At 36.2% G+C, this 23,175-nt stretch overlaps 1 protein-coding gene across 1 annotated transcript in view; it reads right to left on the bottom strand.

Moving 5' to 3' along the window:
- Nucleotides 1-23,175, bottom strand: part of LOC118723395 (serine/threonine-protein kinase TNNI3K) — a 287,655-nt gene that overhangs the window by 241,247 nt on the left and 23,233 nt on the right. The window contains exon 5 of the mRNA XM_036445648.2: nucleotides 14,332-14,442. Coding sequence (XP_036301541.1) covers nucleotides 14,332-14,442 — 111 coding nt within the window. The remainder of the gene's footprint in view (nucleotides 1-14,331; nucleotides 14,443-23,175) is intronic.

A 23,175-nucleotide genomic window follows, 5' to 3' on the forward strand; every position in this document is an offset into this window, starting at 1 on the left:
TTAAAGTACACTTATTTAATACATCTTTGCAAAATATTTGGCTCACATAAAATACCAAGATGGACAGATTACAAACTAATGCATTGATAAGTTATATAAATAAAAAATAAATATCAATGTTCTATCATAAAGGTGCAAAATACAGGAACCATAAGCATCCAAACACATGAGGTTACCACCTATCAGTATACATCAAGATAAAGGCGGCTACATTTATGGTGGCAAATAATTTAACATGTTTCACAAAATCAATGATTCAAGAGAGTCTTCTTTTGTTTCTTCCTTCTCTGATGAACAGGACCCCACTCTGTCTCTTTCCACCTCTGATATAATTCAGAAAGAATATCAAGTCTTAATTTAAAATGTGTGATATACTACACAGTTTCAGACCATATATCTCTACAAAACTGTCAAGCTTCCTTTCACCACTTTTCCAATATTCTAAAAACAAGTTTATATTAAACACAGATCAACAATAAATCTATCAATTGGTGTCTTATTTATGACAGTGTTAGAAGAAATACTGATGTTCTTTTATAAGCCAAAATGGATACTTCCTGATTCCTTCAGCATTAAAATGAAAACAACTAAAATATTTTATCATCTGTGATATGTCTACTATTTAGGTGATTTTAGGTATTATTCTAGGTATTATTCCCTCACATGTCTCCCACATAAGTGAAAGGAAGAATGTCCTATATAGTACATGGGAGAAGAGCCTTAGTTTTTATGGCCCCCGCTTGTTAAGTATAAAATTATGATTTGATTTAAAGATTTAAATGGTAAGAAAGCTAGAGTAGATGATTTAGCTAAATTCCTAGGAACTGATCTAGTCCAGATTTATGATACTTCTAAAATTTTAGATGATTTAATTTGCAAAGTTGAATGCTCAGAAATTTTAACATAACATATAGCATTATAAAAATTCTGATAATTTGTAGTTATGCATTTATATTTAAGTGCAACCTACACACACAACAATTTGTTACTTTAAAATGCTTACCTCCAAATTGTACAAACAACCAAAAGCCTTCACAAATCATTACAACCATTCATTACTATTTGCACTACCTGACCATATTGTGGTATTTGAGTTTTTGTGACACCAATATCAGATTATCTGCTACATGCCTCCATTTTCTACTTTTAAACAGGTGTGTCTATCATGATTGTCTATGTCTATTTTGCCAATGTATGATGGGTGAGTGGGAGGCAGGGCACTTGTCTCTAGTTCATAGGCAATCAGACCGAGATAAATCATAGTAGAGAAACTAAATTCAAGGGCTTCCATCCACACTTAGACCTGATTTATTTGATGAGATCCTGGAATCTCAGCATAAAGTAGTTATGGGATGTTGCTTTGAAGGGATGTTGGAAGGAATGAGTGTATTTTGAGTATGAGAGTAAGGTATATTTAAAAACATAGTTTTATCAAAAGACATCACAAAAATTGACTATCTGCTTTTAAAATTTATAATGGAATTTAATAAAAGACCAAAATAGCAAAAGAAAATCTTAAGAACAAGAAAAGCACATTTATACTTGATACCAAAACTCATTATAAAACTTCAGCAATGAAGACAGAGTAGTTTTGACATGCAACAAATAGAATACAAGGACAGAATAAAGAATCCAGAAATAGACCATTACACATACAGACAATTGTTGACATAAAACATGATAAAAAAAATGGAAGTACAAAATATGTTGATGGATTTAACTATAAACATATAAGAAATAACATACAGTGCAAAGAGATTAATCTTTAGGGTGAAATAATGAACATCTGGTCCTGGCCAGGTAGCTTAGTTGGCCAGGGCACACATAAGAAGCAACCAATGAAAGCATAAATAATTGGAACAACAAATAATGTTTTTCTTTCTCCCTTCATTTCTCTCTCTGAAATCAATCAATCAATAAAATTTTTTAAAAATAATATCTGAGTAAGATAAAATAACCAACTATGTGCTATTTATAAGAGATACTGCTAACACATAATATTTATAAAGGCTCAAAAAATATTCCTTTATTAACTTTCTGTCAAGAATATGTTTGTATATTTTCAGAAAACAACTCCAAGATCATGTGGATTCCTGCAACAGAGAGGAATTGACAGGACTAACTACTCCAGCCATGAAGACAGAAGAGAAACAGTCCAGAGATGGAAGATGCTGATGACGCCTTGCCATACCAGCAGTCAGCAGCTGTGCGTCACTGCAGATTGCCCAGGGCCAAACCAGAGAGGGTCGGATCTGCAATACCACCATCTGTCCACCATCCAGAACTGAAATATCAGTGCTGACATGTACACATCAGGAATTGTTTGACATTGAAATTAGGACTCAAAAGGACTGTTGGCCCAGAAAGAAACTCACTACAGACTGATTCATTTGCCTCTCAGCATAACCATTATGGCTTGTCTCAGTTTTGGTTCTTATAAGTGTATTTCTTGTAGCACATGATCTCACTCATCTAGGGGAAATGATGAACAACATAGACTGCTGAACAAGAACAGACCTGAGTCAAGGAAGCATAGATCAGACTGTCGGACCTCAGAGGGAAGATAGGAGAGGGTTGGGATAAGAGGGAGAGATCAACCAAAGGACTTGTGTGCATGTATATGAGCCTAACCAGTGGTCATGGACAACAGGGGAGAGAGTGCATGCATGGGGAGGGATTAGGGATGGGAATGGGGGATGAAGACAAATATGTGATACCTTAATCAATAAAGATATTTTTTAAAAAGGAAGTAAATCAAAATTTAAAAAAATAAAAATTTATAGATTAAAAATATTATAAAAGTATTTAGTGTGGTCCCATTTAAAAAAAAAAAATATATATATATATATATATATATATATATATATATATATATATATCTGAAAGGAAATGTCACAGTGGTCATCTTTAGGTAGCAATGAGTGAGGAGAGGTATGTAGCTATTAACTCTGTAGCCATTTGTGAAAACTTAAATTTTTAAGGAAATATAACTATTCTAGTAATAAGAAAGAATTAAATATAGTAATAAGCCTAAATAAAATTATATGTGTTTAACAAAGTCCTTGTGAGCCGTTTCCCATGGCAACATATAGTATTGTAAAATCATCATGTTTAATGACTTCATGGTATCCCATTGTACCCATGCACCATTTTGATTTAAATAATATTTATGGCTGGACATTTAGATGTTTACATGGGCAGCTCTGCAATTCAATCTCTTATTATTTAAAAGAAATAAATTCCTAGAAGTAGATTTTCTAGGTCATATGCAAAATTTTAAGGCCGAAATGCAGAAATATTTCATCATAATTTTTACAGAAGACCTCAAATGCAAATGTAATATTCATGTATTGGTTCTGGGTTTTGTTTAATTACAAAATTAAATGTTGTATAAGTTCGGAGAGATTTAAAATGTTTAATTAACTAAATTAGACAAAACCTAAAAAATTCTGAGCTTCCAGTGAGGGCTCAGACTTGATCTCTTGCAGAAAGAAAAGGAATGTAGAATGGCACAATATCTTAAGCAAAGAATGTACCCCATTTAACTCCATACGTGATGTATTATCATATGTGAGAGGGGCTCAAAGAGTGCTTGCTTAATTGAACTTAATTAGGTTTGCCTGATTCATAGGAGATTTCTTCTTTCCTAGAGATGGCCAGAAAAGTTAGGAGCAACTATCTTATGGAAACAATAAGACATCAAGCTAAAAAGTTCAAAGGCTTTTACTACAAAATATTATAATTACAGAGCTTGTTGACTGGATTTTCAAAATTTTGTGTTATCACATTTGCTCATGAGATTGTCAGCATCTAAACCAAATGACCATCCTTTATTGAAACAACACATTTTCAATCCTTCTAAGTATAATCAGTATGAAGTTGTATATTCAATTTGGCAACCTATTGTGACAAAATATGTAAAATCAATTAGAAAGGGAATAGACATATAGTATTTCTCTAAGTATGAGGCTAATGGAAGGGGGGGATGCAGGTAGAAGTAATCTGAAGATTCTTATTTATCTTGACAGTTCATAAATGGGTCACAAACCATCAATGTTGAGACGGAGTGATAGCACAGGTCTCTGAGTCAGTAACTGATTTTATGCCAGAGAGAAAATTCTCATGTTAGATTAAAGACAACATTATTGATCAGAATGATTAGGACAGTGCAGCAAAGTCATAGATAGAGGCATATGAGTCTAAAAGACTAATGATGCTCTCTTTTGTGCATGTTGGACTTCTTATTTGCGGAGTGGAATACATTTAAACCCTGTAACTCTTTTGTTAAGGGTTAAACTTCATTATTGGATTATATCCAAATTCCTCTTTTATATAGGTCAAAACAGATACTGAATAGGCAGAAAGAAAAATTTCAAGACAAAACTTGATTATTATTTTATAGATTTTATAAGAATAATTTGTATGAAGCTATTCATGAAAATGACTTGTGATTTTGTAAGCTACTTTTCTAATAATTGGTATTATTATAAACTCTTCTTTGGCTTTTATTGAGAGGAGAAATAATTTTCTTCATTGTGTATAATTTCTATTCAAGAGTTATTGTTGTCTGAAACAACTCTTGAATAATCATTAATCTATTCACTCAGCAAACATTTATTAAAAACCTACTGTATGAAAAAGCATAATACTAAAAAGAATGCATAAAAATCACATAGAACCATGTTTATAAAACAAGCAGAGTTGATGCCATGAAAAATGTATAGATAAAGGGCTCTGGTTGTTGAGAACTTGAAACACTTCAGGCTAGTGGGATCCAGCTGTTTCATGAAGGTGTCCTTTCAGCTGAAGTTTGAGGATGTATGGGGGAGGCAAACTATAAGGAAATTACAATGTGATAAAAAAATGTATATTGAAAGGGACATAAACTTTGGGAACAGTTCATTTAATCTAGATCATTGATTGAAAGATGAAGAGCATGAGAACCCATGGTTGAAAAAATAGGTGAGCTAGATCATTATGACTTAATCCCCTGCTGGGTATATTGTAGAGTCAGCAAGTTTCTTGGTCAGAAGGGTGACTTTACCATGCTTCAGAGAAGCTGATAAATATTTAGGAATGTTTAGAATGAAGTGAACTATAACAGATTGGGAGACAGTTCTTATAAGTCGGAATACTACTGCCTTAAGTCCAGGAGAGTAAGGGCAATATGAATGTAAAGAAAACTGAAGCAACATATTGGCAGCCAACCGGAATATCCTTGACAGTTCTAGAGAAAAGATATGCAGGCATTGTGCTTTGTCTTAATTTGAAAATTTCCTCAAGTCTCCTGATTAGCTCAATGCATATATCTTCAGGAAAGAATTATGAGAATGATTCTACAAGTCCTGGTAGGACCTTCCCAGGTGTGGAGATCTGCAGTAATTAGGAGACAGCTCAGCACATAGCCAAGGGAGTTGGTTAGAAGCCTGCTTCAGGGCACAGAACAAAGTAAGAGGGCAGCAAGGTTAAAGATGCTTCAAGGGGTTACACTTGAATTGCTTCTAAGAGTGACTCTAGTAGGCTTTGTGTGCCTTCCTTACTGGTTCCATGCTTTATAATTGTTAAATTGATCTGATATTCAGTTGTGCAAGAATGAGTGATGAGAGGCAGAGGTGCTAAGTGCCTTTGAAGGACACCCCATAAGAGAGATGCTGTGAGAAAGGGATGCTGCTGAGAGCCAGTCATGGGGGCTCTAGCCTCTCACTCCTACCACCCCAACCTCAGCAAGTTTTTAAAGGTTCTTTGGAGATCCACCAAAGGGAGCCATCAAGGAGAATAACTCACACAAAGTTCAGAGAAGATAAAATACTTAAAAGCCTCTACTCCCTAAATACCAGCCCAGAATGAAACATCCCTGAAAAAAAGTAAGTAGTGTTCACTGTGTACTTTACTACTATATTAGAAGGTCAGGTATAAAATGTTGATCTTTTGACGTATTTCTAATTGAGGGGGGGAAAAGAGTAATAATTTTCTGCCCTCCTGAGACATAGGGAGCTTGGAGGCTCTAAAACTCTGCGGATATGGCTTGAGCAAGCAACAGACACTTTGATTCAAAACAAAGCCTTCAAACTCCTGGCAGAGAGAATAGCGTTAAAATATATAGCTGTCTCTTTTTGCTACAAACATCTAACATAACTTTTCTGCCTAGATGATGGATTATATAACATGATTAATATATAAATAATATATGATAAATATATATATTCTTATCATCTCTTTTTTAATGTATAGAGAACTTAGAATGCTGGAATCAAATTCAGGGCATAGAAGAGTTGGCATAAAGAGGAAAATTCACATACAACACAGAATGGTTACAAAGAAATTTCTCATCAAGTTGATTTGATTAGCAATAATCTTTGATTCTAATTTCCCAGGTAATGTTTATTTCATCATTTTCCAGGATAACAAGCTGATGAACCTCGCATTTACATTTTTATTAGCCTATAAAGCTTTTCCTGCTTGTGCTCTTTTACCTCACCCTGAGAGCAATACTTAATGTTTAAGAATAGTTAATAGATTCTCTAGCAAAGACTCAAGTGCCAAACATAAAAGCGACACTCAAGCTAGTGTCGTCTTACACCACTCTTATAATTGATACATGTGTAAAGCATTGCTCTGAGGTCATAAAATTACTGATTATAATGCATGATCTCTGATCTTCTCTCAATCTCCAGACCAAAAGGCTGGACAGTAATGTCCTTGCCTTAATGAACAGTATTCTGTAAGACAGGACACATTCTGTAATTAGGGCATAGAGTTTCCAGTTTCAAATTCCGAGAGAACCACTTTTGAATGCCACAGATGTTGTATTCTTAAATTAGGTATTGGTTATTTAAGACTATGTGTGCATTAAAGGTTTTGTTTTGGACTTAACCTTTTGACATAAAGGTATATCAATGTGTAATATCATGGGTCTGCAAATGACTATTCATAACAAGTTTAAAACAAGTTAATGCCAGTGACTAGTGTTAGGATACCTATCAATCATTAATGGCATTCACTGAAGTGACATTAACAAAATTTACAATGATGTCCATTGGTTGGTATAGTTTGCCCTTGCTATACGTTTTGCACCTGAATTATGGCAGCCCACAATGGTCATATAGGATTTGTTTCACTGTATGCAAAATTTGGGGAGACTTATCAGATATAAGGTTAACAGTGCAGCGCATATTGTGAAATGACATAGAGTTACACTCCTGAATCTGAGAGAGAAAGAGGGGGAGGGAAGAAAGAAAGAAAGAAAATTAGGGTGGTCCCTAATAAAATATGACTGATGTCCTTATAAGAAGAGGAGATTAAGACACTGAGGAATACCAGGCATGTATGTGCTCAGATGCAACCATGTGAACACATAGCAAGAAGGCAGTCATCTGCAAGATCAGGAAAGAACTTCAGAAGAAATCAACCTGCCTACCCCTTTATATAAGACTTTTAGCTTCCAAACTGTGAGAAAATAAACAATTTAAGCCATTCAGTTGATGGTGTTTTGTTCTGAAAGTCCTAGTAAACCAATATAATGATCCAAAAGAGTAAATCATAGACCAACCTCGCTTGTGAATATTAGCAAAGCAAGTTCAATAGCAGTCTAGGAGAATAATGTGCCATGACCTATTGTGTCATTGTGGGAGTACAAGATGATTCAACTGCAGAATGACAATTGTGCTGGAAGTATCAGCCAAGGCAATTAGGAAAGGGAGAAATAAGATGTTTAATTATTGGAAAAGAAGTAAAAATTATTACTGCACTTAAAAGAAATTTAAATATAAAACAGAAATATCCAAAAGACTCACCTAAAAATCTATAGAAATAATAAATCCATAGTTCAATGGTTATAAAATTAAAAAAAAATAATAACCAATACATTTTCTATAAACAAACTATTCGATATAAAAGTTAGAAAATACAATGTCATTTATGTTAGCAATAAAAAGATAAAATATTGCCGAAACCGGTTTGGCTCAATTGATAGAGCGTCGGCTTGGGGACTGAAAGGTCCCGGGTTCGATTCCGGTCAAGGGCATGTACCTTGGTTGCGGGCATATCCCCAGTAGGGGGTGTGCAAGAGGCAGCTGATCGATGTCTATCTCTCATCGATGTTTCTAACTCTCTATCTCTCTCCCTTCCTCTCTGTACAAAATCAATAAAATATATTTTTTAAAAAAAAGATAAAATACTTAGGTTAGAAGGGCAGCACATCACTGTGAGTAAGAGTTGGCTCTGACACTTGACAGCGTGTGAACACCTGCTCTACAAATTATTAGTTGTCACCTTGCACAAGTTACTTAACTGCTCTGTGCCTCTGATTTCTCATATGGAAAATGCAGATAAAATTCCAAGTGAGGATTAAGTCAATTGATATGTTTGGTACTCCATTATCATTTCAAAGCTATTAAATATAACTGGTGTGTGTGTGTGTGTGTGTGTTTTACTATTCTGATTCCAAATGAAGTTCACAAGGGACTTTTGCTTATTCATAGGATTGGAAACAGATATGATACATTTTAATTGTAAAACTCATAAGTAAGTTACCCCTGAGAGAGAGAGAAACCACATTTTATAATTCCAAGCATCTGCTTGTTTGTGCCTTTGGGGGAAAACCTAAAGCCATCATAAAAGAAATAAGTTAGAAGCTTCTTGGTAAAGAAAATTCTCTCCTAAAACATTTACATTATATAGTTAATAATGAACTGGAACAACATCAATTGCATTTTCTTGAAATCAGAAATAAATTATATAATAACTGGGAAGCATTTCTAAAGCAGTGCTTGGATAAGTGTTTACAATCTGAAAATGGGATAAGGCAGGATAGAATAAATTCAACTATTAAAATAATACTTTGACCTCCACAAAGTATATATGAAACTATGCCTTTCTGTGAAAAATAAAATACTCCACAACACCTATGCATATATATTGCATTATTTCTGACATGCTTTCCTATTTGCTAATTGATTTGTCTTCTGATAACTGCAAAAACTATATCACAAAACACTCAACTATAACAACTTTTTAAAGAGTTATTTGACTATGTATAAAGTGTTTACACTTAAGGTGTGTGTATATATGTGTATATGTGTGTAGGTGTGTTTGTGATATGTTCACCAACATGCATTGTAGCTACATGTGCCATATTAAGTTATTCTTGAATTAATTAATATTGCTGTTGTATATGTAGCAATGTCTGGCTTTAGATAGTATTATAGAGATTTTATGTTTTGTTTTCTGAATATTTTTGTGTCCTACAGATGTAAGCTCTGTTTTAGCAATACATACAAGATCACAGGGAGGAACTGTTCTTTTATTTACAAGAATACACATTTGAAGTCAGATAACCATGATTGAATCCTATCCATCTCATGTATCTATTGTCTGAATGGCCTTGTGGAAGTCATTTAACTTCTCTAATTCTCAGTTTCTTTACTGAGAAACTGAGTCTAATGGTAGTTGTCCCACAAGATAACCAAATCACAAGTGCATGTGAATAATAAAACACTATCAAATGTCAACTAATATTTTTATTTTTATAGTTTTTAAAATATATTTTTGTTGATTTCAGAGAGGAAAGGAGAGGGATAGGAAGATAGAAACATCAACGATGAGAGAGAATCATTGATTGGCTGCCTCCTGCACACCCTGTACTAGGAATCGAGCCTGCAACCCAGGCATATGCCCTTGGCTTAAATCAAACTTGGGGCCCTTCAGTCTGCAGGCCAAAGCTCTATCCTGAGCCAAACCAGCTAGGGTTAGCTAATATTTTTAATCTTCATGATTGAGAGAGCACATAATGCACATGCCCCCTGAATTCAAAGGGGAGAAGAGGGTTTAACATATGTTTATGGCTTGCAAACAGGATGTTGGTCTTTGCATAAAGCAGCAAATGCATATGTATTGATGATGGATAAATCAGTCAGTGAGAAGTATTGAGAGCCAGTGCAACCAATATTTGCTTGCTTTCAAAGCACAGTAAATCTAAATCTGCGTCTCCAATTGCAATTGCAGTCAGCATGTCTAGGAAACTGCAGCACCTTCTCGTCTATTATTGAAGGAGACAGCTGCCTAGTCAATGTAAATTTTATTGTAAAATTGTTTAATAGAATTCACGGATATGGGAGGACAAACACACTTGAGACACTAATAGAGGGTCTGAATTTGATATGTGCAGACAAAGAAGCCTATCAGACTTGGCATCAGCTATTGCTTCACAGAGAAAGGTAGGCAATAAAAGAAAGTGCCTACTAATGAAAAGAAACTCCCACTGTTCCACTGTCACCATCCCTCCTAAATAAAGTAAAAAATAGGAGTGGAAAAAGCATCTAAATTTTTGGTACAGTAATTCAGTAATTAAATATTACATTATATATATATATATATATATATATATATATATATATATATATATATACTCAGCTCTCTGTACCATTTGATACACAGGATCCTTTATCTATTAAAATTCTCTATACACTGAATTATTGTGATACTGCAATATCCTTGTTTTCCTCATACCACTCTTACCCATCCTGCTTTGTTTCCTCAATGCCTGTTCACTAATTCTTCAGGTATCTGTGGTTATTCTCTTAGTCTCGATCCTTGGTCATTTATTAGACCCAATTTATACCTTTCATTATTGTTATGGTTCCAGATATAACCTCAATAGTCTCAATTCTTCACTGAATGCCAGTTGTATATTTCTAAATTATTAATGAACATTTAATTTGTAAATTTACATGTCTGGAACTAAATTGATTATTGCTCTAAATTGAATCCTTTACCCAATTCCTTTTCTCTGTCTACTTAAACATTATATTGTCACTCTGGTATCTATACTAAAAAATGTGGTCAATGAAATCTTCTTCAGCATATTATTTATTAAGTCTCTAATAATTCTCTTGCTCAAAATGTTTCAATGGTTCCCTGATTTCTAGTGGAAATATCCTATTGATTATAAGTGTCTTTAAAGAGTGGGAGCTTCTGTGTTCTATTAACCTACCACACCAACTAGTCTTGTGTATTATACATTATAAGCCATAATAATTTCTTATTGAATTATACTCCTTAGACTTCCATTCTCAGTTTCCTTAGTCTGGTCCATTTATAGCATCCAAATTTACCTACAGGGACTCTGCATAATATGTTTCATGCTATTGTTCTATTCACTTTCACCTAAATATGCTCAGATCATTCTTCCTTACCATTTTTTGAACATAATTCATCTTTTTCCCTTTGTTCAGTTCTCACCACTCTTCAAAGCTCAGCCCAATTTCAAATCCCTCTCATAAGTCCTTTCCTAAATCTTTTAGTTCACATTGATAGCTTCTAGTTTTGTGTTCTTTGACATTCATTTTTCTAATTATTCCTAATTATCAAATTGACTCTGGTCTTTGACTCTTTCCTCCTCCTTTATTATGACTATACTAGAGGACCAGTGAATGAATTTGTGCACAGTTGGGGTCCAGCCAGCCCAGCCCCAATCAGGGCAGATTGGTGGCAGTTCTATTGGGAGGAGAAGATGGTGGGAGGCTGGCTGGCCAGCCCACCCTGATCAGAACCCAATCAGGGTCAGGCCAGCGGGGAGAAGGGCTGCAGGCAATTGGCCAGTGGACCCCAACCCTGATTGAAATGGGGGACTGAACAGGGGTCAATGGTTGGGGGACAGGCCATGGGAGATTGGCCAGCAAGCCCCAATCCCAATTGGTGTGGAGAGGCCAATAGGGGGTGGAAATAGCTGGGCTGAGGGGCCCCAGGCCAATCTGGGAGGTGAGGGTAATTGGGGGTGGGGCCAGCTGTGGGTGGTGGGCTGACCAGCCTTGCCCCCAAATGGGTTGAGGGGGCTTATTAGGAGCCAGCAGCCTGAAGGAGGGGCCAGGAGTGGTTGGCCAGCCAGTCCTGCCCCTGATCGTGGGGGGAGGGGGAGGGGTGGTGGCAATTGAGGGCAAAGCTGGCTAAGGGAAGGAGCCACAGGCCAATCGAGGTGGTGGGAGTGCATTGGGAGATGGGGCCAGCAGAGGGCAAAAGGCCTCAGGGGGGTTGGCTATCTGCCTCACCCTCAACATGGGTGGGAAAGGCCAATAAGGGGAGGGGCTGGCTAGGGGGAAGGGCCATGGGGAAGTTGGCCAGCCAGCCCCACTCCCCAATCAGGTCAGTTTGCTGGCCACAGTGGGCATCATGGCAGTCGGTTATTCTGGTCATTACAGCATTCCGGTTGCTGGCTTTTTATATATATAGATTGTTATTTTACTTTTAAAGTGCTTATGTAATTTTTCCTGGGTATTCATTTTGTGTGTCCAACTACATTATGCAGTGCTTAGGGGGAAATATGATGTCATATTTTCTTGTATCATTCCCATATTCTAGCACTATGCTATGAAAAAAGTAGGGGCTCAAAAATATCTTGTTAAATCAATGAATAACTATGAGGGCAACTAAAACATATTGAAAGTGAGTATTTATTACAATTAATTGTTTTGAAATAAGTCAAAGAAAAAATTCTGAATTATTTAATATGAGGTTTTTGAATATCATTATTCTTTATTATCTGGTCTATAACTTATTTAGTCCATTAGACAAGAAGAGAATGAAATCTGATAAATGTACAGCTATTTTATGTACCATCAATGAGTGACATTAAAAGTCATTAAATGTTACAACAGCTCATAAAGGAAGATAGAGAACCCATGAAGAATTGCAAAACAAGAGTAGAGAACTATTGGGGATTATATTAGTAGAATTTTCCCTAAGGCTTGTAGAATCAATCCTTCCGAACTATGATTGCAAAGCAAGAAAACAGCTATTTGAGTAGAAGATGAAAAAACACAGCTCTTAACCACCTTGCTTTTGATCCTGTTTTAGATCTAGCACTTGCATATCTAATTAATTTAGCACTGGGCAAAAAGGATTTTGCTTTACAAAAAAATTTCAGTCATTTTCCTGGCATTCAGAGCTTGAAGGTGTTTCATTAGCACTCAAGGTCTACATCAAAAATTATTCCACTCAGGCTTCTTGATATTTACCTTTCATTTACTTTATCACTGGCCTCAATTAGTTTATTTTTTCATAAAAGATTATATTTAAGTGACTCTATATGGATTTCCCCTCTCTTAATTAACACAAATTCACTGATACTTACACTGAATGTCACTAAAAAGATTTATTTTGTGGGAAATAAGATGACATAGTAAGGAGTGAAAATGTCAACATGAAGAAAACTACTTTGCTATTAATATGCTAATACTTACTGAAAGTAAGAGCCTTTCAGTGTGACACCTGACCTCATCTCCATCACTCCATCTCCAGCTCATACTATAGTTTATCTCACTCATGTCCCTCAAACACACCTAGCACTTTCCTATCTCAGGGTTTTTGTATGTGCTATTATATATATCATACATAGCATCATTATCTATCTATCTATCTATCTATCTATCTATCTATCTATCTATCTATTTATATATAAGGCTAATATGCAAAATCTCCTCAGGTGTTCGACTGGGAGACTGGGAGTTCTATCATTCGTTTTGATGTGCACTGACAACCAGGGGGAGGCATAGCACAAAGGAAGGCCCCAGCCAGCAGCTGGAAGGCCCCAATCAGCCCTGATTGCTGGCCAGGCCTAAGGACCCTACTTGTGCATGAATTTCATATACCAGGCCTCTAGTCTAGCTTATAAAATGGTGCCTACTTCTTCATCACTGTTTTCATTTTACATCATTTTATTATTTCCTAGTAATCACTATTAAATTGAATAATTTACTTTCTTTATAGTCTGTCTCATTCCCAATAATTAAACTCTAAGATAACAAATATTTACATGACTTTCTTGCTATGTCACTTCAACAACTAGATCAGTATCTAGTGCACAATGAGTAATATTTCATTGAGTCCTTATTCTGTATGAAACAATCAGCAAAGGGCTTTATATGGATTATCTAATTTAATCATTACAATAGGTTGTTTACTATTTCTATTTTATAAATGAAGAAAACATAGATAGATGTCTTGATGTACTGGTACAATAACTTGTTTGAGGTAAACATAGTAAGTGATGGAACTGAACTGTTTGACTCCTAAACCGAGGCTCTTACTTATTTCTGTAAAGTCTCTGTATATCAAGCCATTCTTATATTAATTGATGTTTTATTCCACTGTTACAAAGTAGATCAAATTGACTATCAAAAGAACAGTTATAGCTTAATTTGATCTAAAAAATAAATGAGTCGGTTTAATATCTAAAAAATAGACAACTTCCAGGAAGCTGGCATTTGAAAAGAGTTATGAACAAGAATACAAAGAGGCAGGTTTATGTTAACCGGTAATTAATAAGGTGTAACTTACCTCCAGGTGACCAGCTATTGTAGCAATATGCAGGGCAGTGAGACCGCCATATCCAACCTGCTGTATGTCAGCTCCACTGTGTAGCAGGGAAGTGATCAATTCTACACTATCCTGCAAGGAAACACATCCTCAATGTTACCTTTAGACTAATAGCAGGTCTGATGCCGTGTAACAGGATGTATTGGTTCTATGACTGTCAGAAAGTTTAGGTACCCGAAGAAAATCTAAGTGATTTCTGTCATAGCAAGGAGCAGCTCTCAGATGGTTAAAATGTAGGAACAAATGACAGGCCATTCCATTACAATCCTATACCACCTGACCATGAAAAACAGAAAGGACATTTACCTATAGTGAGGCTCTTGCAAATTTAATTCCAACTTACATGTAGGTCACTCCAATAAATGTCCTTTCTCTAGTGACTGCAGTATTGAACTGACTGCTGTGGACTATTTCATGGTAGTTTAGTAATTGCTTCTTCTCTAATGTGTATGTGTCTTGTGCTCTATATATAATTAATCAATAGCATCTTTCTTAACCTGACTCATTATAATAGTGAAAATATTGGGAGTATCATTGGTGCTTGTGAGAATAAATTATTCAAATGACAAAGTAATTTTTACATTATTTATACTATTATTTGCACTGTGTTTCTATCTCAAAGATACTCAGTGGTGAGACTGTCAAGTTGGCACAGGATTGGACACTGCATTTATGCATATACATATAATTTCAAACACTGCTAGTTAAGAAAACTCTTCCATTATAAAACAAACTGTAGGGTTCCAGTCAAGATGGTGACATAGGTAAATGCGGTACTGGAATCCTCCCACAACCACATCAAAATTACAACTAACCTACCAAAAAACCTTCATTCAGAACAGCCTGAATCTAGCTTAACAGAAGTCCTACAATTGAGAATATAAAGAAGAAGCTACATTAAAGCTTGCAGGAGGGCCGGGACAGGTTTGGCTCAGTGGATAGAGCATTGGCCTGCAGACTGAAAGGTCCCAGGTTCGATTCTGGGCAAGGGCATGTACCTTGGTTGCGGGCACATCCCCAGTGGGGGGTGTGCAAGAGGCAGCTGATTGATGATTCTCTCTCATCGATGTTTCTAACTGTCTATCCCTCTCTCTTCCTCTCTGTGAAAAATCAATAAAATATATATTTTTAAAAAACTTGCAGGAGGATGGAGATGCTGAATGGACTGGTCCCACACCACATCTGATGGATTAAAAAATCTGGAGGGACATCTCAGCTGCAGAGGTCCTTCCTGAGGAGCAAGGGGTTCCAGCCCCACACCAGCCCACCCAGCTGATGGTTCCAGTGGCAGGAAGAGAAGAACCTATTACTTTTATCTGTAATAAACAGTAGGAATTATGGCTGAGTAGAAGGGCAGCTGGACTCCTAGGCATTCCTCTCAAAAGGCCCACACAGGAACTTACTCAGACTCAGTCCCTCTGATTTCCAATGCTAGAGGCACCAGGAGCAGGTGGGGAGGAGCTGAGTTGCCTGGCATTGGGCAATAGAAGGAAGGGCAGCTTTCTCTCAGACAGAGTGCTGGCAGAGACCATTTTTTCTTTGTTGAACCCTCCCCCTGCAGAGCCTGCAGGTGAGTGCCATATCCAAGTCTCCATCAAACTGACTGACACTGTTTGCCCAGGCCTGATATTCCACTAAAACTTTCACCATATCCACAATGAGGCTCTTTTAATTTCTTATCATTTGTGTGTTAGCACTTTTAATTTCCTTCAAGAACTTTTCCTTTCCATTCACAACTTGGCTAACTGCTGGCACGAGAGGCCTAACTTTTGCCCTATCTTAACTTTCAACATGCACCCTTCACTGAATTTAATCATATCCATTTTTTATTAAAAGTGAAAAACGTGGAATGCTTGCTTCACTTAGAAGCCATTTGAGAGTTATGACTTGGCCTAATTTCAATATTGTTTTTAATACAGGGAATAGGAAGACATGAGGAGAGGGAGAAAGTAGTGAGCAGCTAGTTGGTAGTCAGTCAGAACACACACAACCTTTAGCGATTAAGTTCACTGTCTTACGCAGATAGGCACAGTTCATTCCCCAAAGCAATGGCCATAATAATTTCAAAGATCACTGATTACAAATCATCATAACAAATATAATAAAAATGAAAAAGTTTGAAATATTTTATAATTACCAAAATGTGACACAGAGTCAGGAAGTGAGCAAACCCTATTGGGAAAATGGTGCCCATAAACGTGTTAGATGAAGGGTTGTCACAAACCTCCAATTTGTAAAAACAAAACAAAACAAAAACAAAAAAGCACAGAATATGCAAAGCAATATAAAGCAAAGCACAGTGAAATGAGGTTTGCCAATTTCCAAATCTTCCACTCTGCACATCTACTCTACCAAGAAAATTAAATACAGATTTTATCTTCTTTTATTATTGCATAAGCTCCTTCTGCTCAGTCTATAGACATTTATTTTCTCTATTAAAAAACAAAAATATATGTATATTTTTTTTAACTGAAGCCAAGGTAATTTTATCTCTATCCTTTCCTTTGTTTTCTGGGAAAAGTTTCCAAATCTTCACTACTGACAACACTGATCTCATTTCTTTAGTAATCCCTAGCTACATAGACCCAAATCTTGCATAAATTCCAATTGAATTCACCATACTCCTTACTCATTGCACTTTGCTTTTTCTCAGACTACTCCCTTCTCTTGCCCTCTATAATCAAGAGAAATAACCATTCCTGTTTCTCCCACTTGCAACAAGACCTCATCACTGTTATGAACCCACCTCCTCAGTTTTCAGAGATAACTTTTGGATTACCAATTGAAATGTCAATAATCTCCCTCAATTCTGTAGTTAGATCATCTTCTTAAAATCCCTCTTTATTTTGGTTTCATAAAGCCATATATTCCTGAGTTCCTTCTCTTTACCTCTTCATTGTCACTGTCTCCAAAAAGTTAGTGATTTAGGAAGTTAGTCCTTTCTCATTCTATATTCCATCTTTGGTAATTCTTACAAAAATTTGATAACTTCATCTATATAATAATAGAGGAATATGCAAATTATCCAGAATGCTGTAACATCATGACCAAACAGGAAGGATCTGAGGCTGCATGGTGCCTGGCCGGGGCGAGGGACCTCAGGCTGTACCACCTGCCCTACGAGGCTTGACAGGGGACCACAGGCCATGTCCCCTGCCCTGGAGCTGGGCTGGGGAACCTCAGGTTGCATCCCCCGCCTGGCAGGGCTTAGTAGGGGACCTAAGACTGAGCCCCCCACCCGGTGCCAGACCAAGAGACCTGAGGCTGTGCCCCCCTCTCAGAAGGGCTTGACAGGGTGGGACCAGCTGGGTCTGTGTCTCATCCAATGTGGTGGGGCCTTCTGGGTCTAGGTCACCTGCATTTTCAAAGCACATGCAGGTGGTGGGCAGGGACTTGACTCCAGGTCTCACAACACACCCTAGACTTTGACAGGAGGTAGATTTTCAAATACATTTTACTAATTTTCTTTCATCTCTGACACTTCTATTATAGAGAAAGGGCAGATAGCAATATTAAAATATTTCCTTTAATTCATTCCCATTTAATGTGCATGAATTTTGTGCACTGGGCCACTAGGCTTTAATAAGTTCAAATCTCATGTATCCTGCCTACCAATGGCATCTCAAATTAGAAATTCAAAACTGTTCTTTGTGAATCCCATTCATAACTTTCTCAGGGTGATCTGTCATCTCTTTGCATTTCTTATTTATATTTATAGCACTTTCTTATTGATCCTGAGCCCCTTCAACTTAATCAATTTTAGTTATTGCTGGTTTTAACTCAATAATACTTATCACATTTCTTCTCCTTATTTCTATTATCATCCTCCATTTTATATAGTCCTCTAACTAGTCTCCTTGAGTAAGCCTTTTCTCATTATAGTCCTTCCTCTACATGGCTACCAAATAAGTTTTCTTACACACAGCTTTGATTTCATCATTTTCCTTTTCAATAAACTTTTTAGATCCTCAACAAATATTTATGGAGACCATGTGGTGTGTGAAACATTGCTCTGAGTAGTGGAAACACTGCAGTGAGTACAACAGTTAAATCTTTACTTTCATGGAGCTTATATTTTTACTGTGTTTAAGTGATGTACCAAGGGCTATGAGATAAAACAGGAAGAGATAAAAATAGGCTACTTTAATTTGAGTAGTCAGGAAAAGCTTCACTTAAGAGGTGATCTTTGAGATGAATATTAAATACCAAAAGGAAGAAATCCACACTACAATTTCAGTGATGGCCGTTCAAGGAAGGGAATAGTGTAAAAATCCTATAATGGAGATAAGCTTAGTGCATTTGAAAGCCAGTGTTCAGTAGAATATTAAAAGGCGGGAGGGGAGAAGAGTAATGTTCAAGATTAAATCAAAGACATTTATAATTTCTCGGCCTTTTGGCTAAGATCAAATATAAATCAAAGACATCTGCTCTTATAGGGTCTCACTGGCCATGGTATTAGGTGTTCAGATTTTTTCCAACTGCAATAGATAGCTGGGGAATGACATGATATTGAGTTAGAGAAGACTAAAAAATAGTTTTTTAGGTAGATATAAATGTGGGTTGTTTTTAATAAGTTTGAGATAATTATGATGCAGGCTTAAGTTTGTACATACTAGAATAAGTCTCCCTAGTTAGCAAACTGGGGAGAGTTATAGAACCCCTTTACACTAATATCTTTGGTTATAAGAAAGAGAACAACAACTGTTTCAACCTAATGAAATACACATATAAAGTTGTGTATCCACAACTGATGTGACAATACAGATAAAGCACTTAAAAGATACCTGCCAAACAATGTTCAGTGAAACTCATTACCATCGGACATAGAAGTCTGGGACTTGAAAAGTTCCAAGTTAGTGATTTGACTCCACCATTTAGCTCTTCTCTCTCCTTTCTTTTTATGCCCCCTGCCCCTCCATTATTTCATTTCCTTTACTTTGTTATCCACTGAAATCACTGAATGAATAAAACAGAGGAAAACTCTGAAACAGTACTGGAAATTAGAAAATGTTGACTAGTTCTCCTTCCTCCAGAAAAAAAATTCATAGGAGTTAACTCTAACCTCAGTAAATAACCTTTAATTCTGAATGGTGAGGGCTAAATACATGAGCAGTCTCTGAGATAAATGGGAGAGACATTACCTTAAGACATTTTTTTTACTGCAGATGAGCAGGCATTTAAATGCAGGGAAGTGAAGAAGGTCTTTTTAAGCAAGAATTGTATGTGGGAGGTTTTAAATAAAGGAAAATGTGATAAGTTTGAGCAAATGAAAGTATTAAAAACACACAAGATAAATGACAAATTAGAGAAATAGTCACATTACATAAAACATACAAATGGTTTGTATATTTAATGTATGAAGAACTCTAATAAATCAGTAGAAAGATAGATACTCTTTTATTCAACAAATATTTATTAATGAATGTATACCATATGGTAAGCACTGTGCTAAATTAAATTAAAATAAATTATATGTAAATCATGAAGCTTATGACATATTTATCTATCAGACAGATTCTAGTAAACACATATTCATCTTTTATTTTACTATCTTTGTATTTTCTCCTTATTTAGCCAAAATATGAAGAATTAAAATTCCTTTAGCATGGTCAAATGGTGAGGTCAAGAATTAGAAGTACTAAATTATGCTTTCATATCTTGGTTGGATTTCTCAGGTTGACCTCTGATTGATCTAAACAATATTTTACTAAATACTATAAAAATAAAACTTTTGTCTTACCAAGCCATGCTAAAGAGAATATAACAAAATAATCATTGCTACTTACAAATTGCTTATTAAGATGTAAAATGCTTTATCCACATCACATTTTTCAAACTACAAAACTTACCCATAAAATAATTATTACAGTTGACTCTTGAACAACATGGTTTGAACTGCATGAGTTCACTTAATGTGGATTTTATTTTTCTTCAACAAATGCTGTTGGCCCTTCAGATTCACAGAGTTCCACATCCTCAGATTAACTGAGAAAGCAGTATTTTTTGTATTCCAAACCATGGTTTCACAAGAGAGACCCCCAATCAAAAATGCTGTTTTCAATCTGTACTTGCTCGCATTTGTGGATGAAATGAGCCAACTGCAGTAAAGTTTTTGGTGTGTCAAAGTAATATGCAAACTTTCAACTGTCTTGCTACCCCTAACCTCATGTTATATAAAGTCCAACTTATTATGTCTATGTTATAGCTATTGATAGTTTGGATCAAAGAATTTAAATTACTTGTTGAAACCTAAATATTTTGTAAGTTTTGGAGCTAGATACAAAGTCAGGTCTGTTTGACTTCAAAGTCCATTCTTCATTTTTTTACTTTCCACAGTGCTTTAGCGGATTTTTCCACATAAATCTCTTGAACTCCCAAGTACCTTTAAGAACTTACAAGAACTCAACTGGCATAGCATAGCACAGCATAAAATATTTTTCTTTAATGTACACTGAAATTGAAATTGAAGTTGGATTTAAACTTAGGTCTTTTGACTTGGAATCTTATGCTTTTCTCAGTATGACATGTTAGCCTCAACTCCCAATGACTCCTCTGCTCCCAATACATTGCCTTTCATGTAAAAGCCCTCTTTGTTCACCTTAAAAGTTTGATCTAATACCTGCTGTATAGAACTATGAGAAGGGTCAAATGGCATTATTTATGTGAAAATGTTGTAAACTCAAGACCCTTATGAGTATAGGTTTATATATTTACTAGAGGCCAGGTGCACAAAATTCATGCATGAGGGGCAGAGAGTTGGTCCCCCTCAGCCCAGCCTGCATCCTCTCCAATTAGGGACCCCTTGGAGGATATCTGACTATGGGTCTAGACTGGCAGTTGGACATCCCTCTTATAATTCTGACCGATGGCTCCTAACTTCTCACCTGCCTGCCTGCCTGGTTGCCCCGAACTACCTCCCCTTGCCAGCCTGATCACCCCTCACTGCCTCTATGTGCCAGCCTGATCGCCCCTAACTGCTCTCTCCCCTGCCAACCTGGTTGGTCCTAACTGCCCCCTACTGCTGACCTGATCACCCTCAACTACTCCCATCCCCAATTGGCCTGGTCACCTCACCCAGCCTGCTTGTTCAGTTGATTGGTTATCCCCTGGGCTGGCCCTGGGTGGCTGGGGTGGGGGAGGGGGTGGCTGAGGGGACTGGGCATGGCTATGGGCACTGCCATCTTTGATGGTGTGGCAGTCAATTAGCATATACCCTCCTTATTGGCTGTGGGCACTGCCATTTTTGTAAGGACATGATGGTCAGTTAGCATATTCCCTCTTTATTAGCTAGGATAGTAAATGCATTACCCTCAAGATTGACCTAACTCTATTAAAATATTCATCTTATATCTCAGTCCCCAAAGATCTTTAATCATGAAATAATTCAATTTTTAATCTATAATATCTCAGAGTTGAGCTATAGTTTTCTGTAATATTATAACCACCTCTAATAATCTGATGTTCCCTGAAGTGTCACATTAAGCTCCATGGCAGAGTTGAACTTAGTTTGGAAAGAAGTTTGAGTTTCCACACGTAAAAATAGAGATATACAAAGAAATGTTTTAATAATGTGCTTTTTTAAGTCGTTTTCTTCATTGACTCAATTTACCCACTACAGTTATTGTCAAAGCCTGTTTGTGTTTGTAAGAGTAAAAGTAAGAAAAGCAGTTTTGTAGTCAAGAGAATATTAAGATCTCTTCTAGGACAAGGGAGCATGCAGAGCTTCAGTATGGAATGTATTTAGTCCCAGGCATTGAATTTTAATGGATTAGACCTGCCTCATGTGTCACAGACATTTCTAATGAAAGGATCCATTAATCAGTACAAAAATAACTGTCCATGAAGTTCACACCTACATATTCCTCTTCTTGAAATAATTCTGCATTTATCTTCACAAAATATATCAATTATTAAAGGTTTTAGTGTGATGGAGATACTTGACTTTGCTTAAAAGTTTGAAGAAGTGCTGACATTTTTTCCAGGCTAAAGCCTCTAAATTTGCTTTTGACCTATTTCTTCTTATCACCACCACTGAACCTTCACTTTCTACTTTCCAGTTTCCCGTAGTCACTTCCTTCTGGTAGGATGCTTCCAAGTGGCCTTCGAATATACTTGTCCTCTCATTCAATAATACAGTGATGATTTAACACGGAGGGGTCAAATCAGAATCTCAGGGAGTTTGGCAGAATGCAAACACCTGCTGCTTGAAAAGCAAATTGAATACTATAATATTTTTTATTTGTTTTCCCTTCTTGCTTCTTTATTTTAACATTTTATTAATTTTATTTATCCAAAGAAGTGAAACCAAAAAGACTGAAAAACACTGCTGTAACACATTTTCTGTGACCCTGACATTCCTAGAGATAATGACTAATCCAATGGGGTGGTGAGGGCCTGGGAGGCTGGGTGGGGAGGACAGGAGCAGGCTGGAAGAGGTTAATTGGGGGGGAAGGGGGGGCAAAGGAGGACATTTGTAATACTTTCAAAATAATAAAGATTTTAAAGAAAGATAATGACCAATCTTTTGCCTTTTGGAAGACAAATCAATACTCATAGCCACAATTTCACTAACTCAATTTATTGTTAATCCATTTTATGCTTTCTTCTTTTTAACTATACTTTTAGAATGATAAGCATTTAGATTTAATCTCTGACTTCAGTAGTGTTCATAATTCTATGAGAGATAACAAACTGGGAAACAGATGTATACTGCCCTGCATAGTATTTTATGACTAAAATTTTGAATTAATAGCCAACATTTAAATGACTTAATATAATTTCTGATTCTCTGAAATTTTGGGAAAC

The sequence above is a fragment of the Pipistrellus kuhlii genome, unplaced genomic scaffold (assembly GCF_014108245.1).
Source record: "Pipistrellus kuhlii isolate mPipKuh1 unplaced genomic scaffold, mPipKuh1.p scaffold_m20_p_2, whole genome shotgun sequence".
In the NCBI taxonomy this organism is placed as follows: domain Eukaryota; kingdom Metazoa; phylum Chordata; class Mammalia; order Chiroptera; family Vespertilionidae; genus Pipistrellus; species Pipistrellus kuhlii.